Source organism: Otolemur garnettii, unplaced genomic scaffold (assembly GCF_000181295.1).
Source record: "Otolemur garnettii isolate 467f Iridium unplaced genomic scaffold, OtoGar3 scaffold00001, whole genome shotgun sequence".
NCBI lineage: Eukaryota > Metazoa > Chordata > Mammalia > Primates > Galagidae > Otolemur > Otolemur garnettii.
This window is the reverse complement of record NW_003852396.1, coordinates 46,931,894-46,939,753: the sequence shown is the minus strand read 5'-3', so window position 1 is coordinate 46,939,753 and position 7,860 is coordinate 46,931,894. Positions and strand designations below refer to the sequence as shown.

The 7,860-nt window shown below is 39.4% G+C and overlaps 1 protein-coding gene across 1 annotated transcript in view; it reads left to right on the top strand.

Moving 5' to 3' along the window:
- HPS5 (HPS5, biogenesis of lysosomal organelles complex 2 subunit 2) overlaps positions 1–7,860 on the top strand; it is a 44,519-nt gene that overhangs the window by 23,020 nt on the left and 13,639 nt on the right. The window contains exons 11-16 of the mRNA XM_012811399.2: positions 209–367; positions 932–1,118; positions 2,330–2,453; positions 3,591–3,740; positions 4,938–5,015; positions 5,310–5,887. Coding sequence (XP_012666853.1) covers positions 209–367; positions 932–1,118; positions 2,330–2,453; positions 3,591–3,740; positions 4,938–5,015; positions 5,310–5,887 — 1,276 coding nt within the window. The remainder of the gene's footprint in view (positions 1–208; positions 368–931; positions 1,119–2,329; positions 2,454–3,590; positions 3,741–4,937; positions 5,016–5,309; positions 5,888–7,860) is intronic.

Here is a 7,860-nt window from a genome sequence, read left to right as displayed (position 1 = left end):
TGTGCTACAGGCACCAGGCCAGTAACTCTTAATTAAATTCATTATTCATAAGAATTCTCCTTAAATCTTTCACTGGTTTGTTAAGCTTTAAAGCATCTTTGAAGTTTTATGGTCTATATTAGATCTCTTTCAATATATTGGCCATTGAATATAGTTTTGGTTACAAACAATCGCTATTCCATTGGGTTTTTACTTATCCTTTTATCAGGCAAGAAAAACTTTGACTGTAGAGAAATTGGAGCATTTGAAATCTCAGCTGGACCATACAACCTATAGTGATCTAATTTCTCAACTGGAAGAACTGATCTTAAAACTTGAACCTTTGGATTCAGCTTGTAGCAGTAGAAGAAGCTCCATTTCATCGTATGTAAGTACTTTCAAAGGGTTTTTTTGCAAAGTTTTCTTTCCATTGAGTTATTCTCATCTATTCCTAGGATCCCTACACTTGTTGTCCTTTCCATGTAGATTATTTTTTGGGGGGATGGATTTTTTTCTTTCAGCTATTGGATAGCCACATGCACCCTCCATTTAAGTGTATATTTGAGTCACATTTGTTCCTTCATTGCTTGTTATTTTCTGTGCCCAGATGTTCTCATATAGCCTCCAGCATGTTATGTTGCTCCTAATACATGACTTCAGATGCTTCATCCTAATCTGAGCATGAGTGCAGCTCAGGATTGTCTTATTTGATCCCCATTCTCCCTGCCAGGCTTTTGAAGACAAATTAGAGAAATATGGCAACTGGTGCCACTAGCACGAGTGAGTGACCCAGCTGCTGGGCTCTTCAGCCTTGTTCACCAGTTTATTCTAACAAGCCCTAGTTGTTGTTACCGACTTTCTACTTTAGTGTTGGTGTTTCTCTGAAAAAGTTATATTGGGTTGTAAAGGAAATTTTTACTCTAATTTTTTTGGGAATTCTTTTCATTCTTAGGAAAGTTTCAGCATTTTGGACTCTGGAATTTATCGTATCATCAGTAGTAGAAGAGGCAGTCAGTCAGATGAAGACTCTTGCTCCCTTCACAGCCAAACCCTCTCAGAAGATGAGAGACTTAAAGAATTCACCTCACATCAGGAAGAAGAGCTGCCAGATCAGTATTGTGGCTCACATGCAAGTGAAGGTAATAAATGTGTCTTGTTGGTTGCTGATGTGAAACTGCTATTTCTTTTTTGTTTTTAGAGACAGAGTCTCACTTTATCGCCCTTGGTAGAGTGCCGTGGCGTCACACAGCTCACAGCAACCTCCAGCTCTTGGGCTTAGGCGATTATCTTGCCTCAGTCTCCTGAGTAGCTGGGACTACAGGCGCCCACCACAACACCTGGCTATGTTTTGTTGTTGTTGTTGTTGTTGGCCGTGGTTGGGTTCAAACCCGCCACCCTCAGTATATGGGGCCTGTACCCTACCCACTGAGCCACAAGTGCCACCTGAAACTGCTATTTTCTTTTTTTTTTTTGTGGAGACAGTTTCACTTTATCACCCACCGTGGCATCACACAGCTCACAGCAACTTCCAACTCTTGGGCTTAGGCGATTCCCTTGCCTCAGCCTCCCAAGTAGCTGGGACTACAGGCACCTGCCACAATGCCCGGCTATTTTTTTGCTGAAGTTTGGCTGGGGCCAGGTTTGAACCTGCCACCCTCGGTATATGGGGCCAGCACCTTGCCCACTGAGCCACAGGCACCACCCGAAACTGCTATTTTTTATGGGTCCTTGTTACAAGGATGATCTTGTGCATAGAGTTTCCAAGATGTTAATAACTTTTAACATTTGATAGACTGTTATCCAGGCCTGTATATCTGCTCACCACTGGAAGAGTGGGTTTTTATTTCATTTTCTTTCCCTTATGTTTAGGCTAACATTAGTAAAGGTCCTAATTTTGATCAAGCATCAAAATACTGGAAAGAATAAGAAAGGTGGTCATTAACAAAAAGAGTAGAAAGATTTTATCCTGACTAACCAAATTATTTTCCATCAGGAATGAAAAGTTACTACAGGTTTGAGGGTCATTGCCTTCCCTTTTCGGTGTACAGTATTCCTGTGACTGAACCATTGAGAAGAGATAAATAGAGACTCTAAACTTCCCTTTTGATTTATGGGGATTCATGGTTAGTAGGCAAATGAATGTACCTGCCTGAGTGTTTTAATCCCTATGTGGACCATCCCGTGCATCTTGTAAACCTGTGTTCTCATTTGTATCTGGGTCAGTTGTGATTTTGGTATTGAATCCTTCATTTCTTTCGGTTTATTCATTTCAGAATTTCCTTTAAAAAAGATTTTAAAAAAAATCCCATGTGATTAGTTTTTGTTTCTTTTTCCCCCATTCACTCATTAGACAATGTTTCTCATGCTCCAGTGGTGTTTGAGACAGATAAGAATGAAACTTTTCTCCCCTTCGGCATTCCATTATCATTTCGTTCTCCATCTCCTCTTGTGTCTCTTCAGGCTGTCAAAGAAAGGTAAACCAATTAGTCTTGTCATTTAATTCCATTTCTTATTTCACCTCAGTTGTCACATTAGGCTGAGAATGCAAAGACATTTTAAATGAAAAAAAGAAAGTCTATGAATTATTTCTCACATAACCTACCATGTGAAGCTGTTAACTTCTCATTCAGCCTTGGGGAATTTAGTTTCCGTTTTTGTTTTAGTAGCTAGGTATTTGAGCTTTTTGTGCCCCACCCCCAACAGAGCAAAAAATTAAAAAATTGTTTTGCCCTCAACTCTAATAGTTTCCGTATATCATTAAGTCATTTCTTGATCCTCCCTCAGTTTGGGCTCTTGGATTCTTTTTGGAATTCTTTCTTTTTTTTTTTTTTTGAGGCGGAGCCTCAAGCTATCCCCCTGGGTAGAGTGCTGTGGCATCACATTCACAGCAACCTCCAACTCTTGGGCTCAAGCGAATCTCCTGCCTCAGCCTCCCAAGTAGCTGGGACTATAGGTGCTCGCCACAGTGCCTGGCCATTTTTTGGTTGCAACCATCATTGTTGTTTGGCGGGCCTGGGCTGGGAATTCGAACCCGCCACCTTAGGTGTATGTGGCTGACGCCTTAGCTGCTTGAGCCACAGGCGCCGAGCCTCGGAATTCTTTCTAGCTAATCCTTTGGACTAGATTGGCTTTAGAGTTTGAGAGAGAAGATATTGTACAGCTACTTAACGCTTATCTGAATCTTACTAGATACAAATTTTGCTTGTTGAGAAGGGCATAATGTGATAGTCAGCAGCTGAATTTCATGAAGAAATTCTTCCTGCTTCTCTGACCAGGACAGAGCTGATGATCACATGGCCTCTAAGTTGACACAAATATTACACACACAACTAGAGTTAAATAAAGACCTTTTCTTTACCACTGAATCATTGGTTTCTCAGGGCAGTTTATTCACTGAAGTGAATCATTGTATTTTAAGTTTTACTTGGGCCTTATGTGAAATATATAGTTGATTAGAGAAGTTGCTGTAAACAGGCCTTCTTTTCATTTTTTATTAAGTCTAGGTTGCCTTCCTAGGACTAAAGGGAACATAGAAAACTCAGGTACTGAATTTTTCATTCTGGGCAGTAATAAGATTTTTTTCATGTAGTTTTTTGGTATTTGACTTACAGTGTTTCTAGCTTTGTGCGTAAAACTACTGAGAAGATTGGTACCCTTCACACAAACCCTGATCTAAAAGTGAGACCAGAACCCAGGGGTGATGAGCCATCATGTGAAGAGGATGTGAGTTCAGTTACCTGCCCAAAGGAGGAAGACATCGAGTAAGCCCTTACATATAAACGTTTTAAATTTTAGGGGGCTAGCTGTCAGTTTGAAAAAACTCCATACGTAGACTATGTCCTGTTGGAGAAGGTATATGTATGACGCTGTTCACTGAGGATTGTTTAGCTCATAAAAATTTTGATTCCACAGTGTTGAAATACCACATAAACTGTGGTAAATCTATTAAGAGAGAGATTTAATTTAGGACCTTTTCCTTCTTTCCCCTGCACACCTCCCCTCCTTCCCCTGTGATCTCTTCAACCTTCTGAGATATCAGAGTAATAGATTAAGAGTAGGAAGACCAAGGATCTGGGCCTGGGCCAGCTGTGCCTCTGATTAGCAGGTGACTTTGGTTAAGGCACTCTGGCTCGTAAGATCCAGGATGTGTTACTGCTTGATGAGTTAATAAAGGAAATAATAGATAAAGATAATGAAAAAGAAAAGGACTCATTAGGCAGTGAAGAAACTGTTGATTAAATAGCTGGCGCTGAAGTCATGTCAGTACCTTCCTACAATATGCTAGTGGCATAATCCTTATGCAGCAGTTGTAGCAGAGCCCTGGGTCTAACATAATGTGAAGTATCTTGTGTGTCCTTTTCTACCTCATCGTGTAGTTTCAGGGGATCCAAGCATTAGAAGTAAGTTAGCAGTCATCCTGGAATTGAGAGAGAAAGAGATCCATGGGTCCACGGTGTCTGGGCAGTCAGCTAAATAAAAGTGTATAATCTTCAGAATAACTAAGTGAATTCATATGTATGTATATGTATATACTGGGTGTGTGCTCTGATACCACACTACTTTCTTCATGCCGGGTCTTCCATAGAGTACTCTTCTACTATTTTTCATAACGCAAATACCACCTCCTCAGAAATACTTTTCTTGATTGCCTTCTCAGGATAATTATTTCTTCTTCTCTGCTTTCATATCATAATGCTCTTTAAAGCGCTGCTCTTTAATTATAGTATTCAGTTTATCTTTTTATATTATAGTTAATTGTTTGCATGCCTTTCTTTCTAATTAGAGCTCATTCTGACTTGAGCTTACCTTGATGTCATGTACCACTCTTTATACTCATCTGTTGATCTCATGTAACATGAAGTAAAATACTTGCCACTAAGCACTTAGAAATACTTGTCTAATAAAGTTCTGATCTTCAACTTTTGTGAATATTATAGTTATTTTTCTTGCTTTTCTAGGGAGAAAAAAGAGGTTACTGGTCAACCTCTAGAAGAAGACCGGTTCCAAGAACTTAAAGTAGCAACAGCAGAAGCAATGTGAGTGTGAATGAGAAAGTATTAGAGTGAAGGGGAGTGACTTTCTCAGATCTTCAACAGTGGCCCTGAGATGGTCTGTGACAGAGGTTGCTTCATTTGGAAATGAGATTCAAGAATTAGTAAAATACTCGAAAATTAATGTTCTCTGCCTAGTTATCTTGCTGAGATAAATGTTAAAGATTTGAAAAGTAACATTTATTCCAGATGAATATGTTGTATCAATTAGTTTTATTTAGCATAAATTAATTTGTTTTTTAAAAACACAAAACATAAATTTTATATTGTCTTCTACAGGACCAAGCTGGAGGACCCTCTGGTATTATTTGAACCCGAGTCTCTGAGAATGGTTTTACAGGAGTGGCTTTCACAGTTAGAACAAACATTTGCCATGAAGGACTTTTCAGGTATTTCAGATACTGGCAACTCATCCATGAAATCAAACCAGGATGAGCTATTGCTTGATCAGTCAAAAAAGGGAATATTAGATGAAGATAATGAAAAAGGAAAAAGGAACTCTTTAGACGGTGAAGAAACTGTTGATCAAATAGCATGTGAATCTCTAAGTAGTTCAAGGGAGTCCTTGGATGACCTTTTTCAAATATGTTCTCCGTGTACAATAGCAAAGAGTCTTCAGAATGACCTGGCTGAATTGACAACTTTATGTTTGGAATTGAATGTATTGAATTGTAAGATCAAACGCACAAGTGGACATGTGGACTATACTTTGCAACAGGACCCTCCTGAAGTTCTGGCTTGTCGGTTCCTGAAGAAATACTTTTTTCTCCTGGACTTGAAAAGAACAAAGGAGAGTATCAAGCTTAGTTACGCTAACAGCCCTTCTGTTTGGGATACTTTTATTGAAGGATTAAAAGGTAATAATCAGATTTCCTTATCAAAGGTAGAAATTGGTCTCCAGATAAAGGGACAGTTAAAAAGAAAAAATGTAAAAAAAAAATTGTTACAGAGGTTAAGTAGCATTGAAGGATTGGGGGCTTAAAAAAAAAAAAAAGATTTAATGGCTTGGCACCTGTGGCGTAGTAGTTACGGTGCCAGCCACGTACATTGAAGTTGGTGGGTTCGAACCCGGCCCAGTCCAGCTAACCAACCATGACAACTGCAACAAAAAATAGCCGGGCACCTGTAGTCCCAGCTACTTGGGAGGCTGAGGCAAGAGAATCACTTAAGCCCAAGAGTTGAGGTTGCTATGAGCTGTGATGCCATGGCACTATACCCAGGTAACATAGTGAGATTCTGTCTCCAAAAAAAAAAAAAAAAAGATTTAAGTAAAAAATCACCTCTATTCTGTTTTCTACTCAATTTTTAGTAGTTCTTCTAACATTGGTTTAATTTGCAACTGTATTATAAGAAATTAGTTTTATTTCTCTTACAGACACATTCAGAAAGCAATATAACAGTGTTGAAGTTGGGATTAAAGTAAAAAGTTTATAAATGCAGACATATAAAAATAAGAAAATCCCTCATGTAACCTACTAATATATCAAGTACTTGCTGTGTGCTGGATATTCTGGTAAACACTCTTCAGTTATTGTCTCATTTCATCCTTAACAACAGTCTTTACAGTGGATGGTGCTTTTCCATTTTATAGTTGAGGAAGTGAGGCACAGAGAGTTAATATTAGTTGAGTGTGCTACACTGCTGTAACAAATATCTCATAATGTGATAACTCAGACATGATAGAGAAGTTTACTGTTCATGTAACAGTCTATGACAGGTATCTCAGGTCAATCAGTAGGTCTCTTCAGTGTAGTAATTCAGCATTCCAAGTTCCTTCCATTATTTTGAGCTCCAACATCCACCAGGGCTTGAAGTTGAGGTTGGGTTGCTGTGTTCAGAGGAGAGCACAGGAGACATATTTTCTTACAGTCCTGGTTCTATAGTGACTCACGTCTCTTCTGTTTATATTCTGTTGGTGAGAATCTTCTCACATGGCCCTAACTAATTGCAAATTATACTGGGAAATGTAACCCAGGGATGTCCAACTCTTTTTCTCTTCTGTGCATTGGAAGAGTAAGAATTATCTTGGGCCACACATTAAATACAAACACTAACAGAAGCTAATGAGCAAAAGAAATGGTCCGTACATATGTTTTGTTATATCTAGTACCACAGATAAGCAAAATATGCGTGTGGTCCATGGGCCACAGGTTGGACACACCTGATACATTAGCCAGCTGTCCAAGAGGAAGCGAATGAATATGGGTGAAGAGCACCCATCTGCCTCAGAGACTTCGGGGCACAGCTGGCAGTAAAAAGTGGCAAACTTTTCGTTCATTCATTACCAAAAGTGAATAACCACAGTTAGGAATACATTTTTATATTATTTGTCTTAAAGATCTTTTTGTTTTTTAGAAATTTGGATCTATAGTTACAGATCTGTTTTAATTCACATAAGGTAGTTAAAATCACAAGAAATGATTTCAGGGTTTTTTTATTCCTGAGTTGAGGTAGACTGTCTTAAGGTGAAATAAGAAACCAGTTATTTCTCTTCAAATAGATTCAAATTTGTGACATTATTACTTACTGGAAAATTTTCTCTGTCTCTATTATGTAATCATGTCCAACCCTGGTCATAAGTGAATTGCAGAAAAGCATTTCCAATCAGCCAGAGCCGTGGTGGTTAACACTGGTGCTGGAGGCTCGGCGCCTATAGCTCAACCAGCTAAGGCGCCAGCCACGTACACCTAAGGTGGTGGGTTCGAATCCCCAGCCCAGACCCGCCAAACAACGACGGCTGCAACCAAAAAATAGCCGGGCGTTGTGGTGGGCGCCTGTGGTCCCAGCTACTTGGGAGGCAGAGGCAAGAGACTTGCTTGAGCCCAGGAGT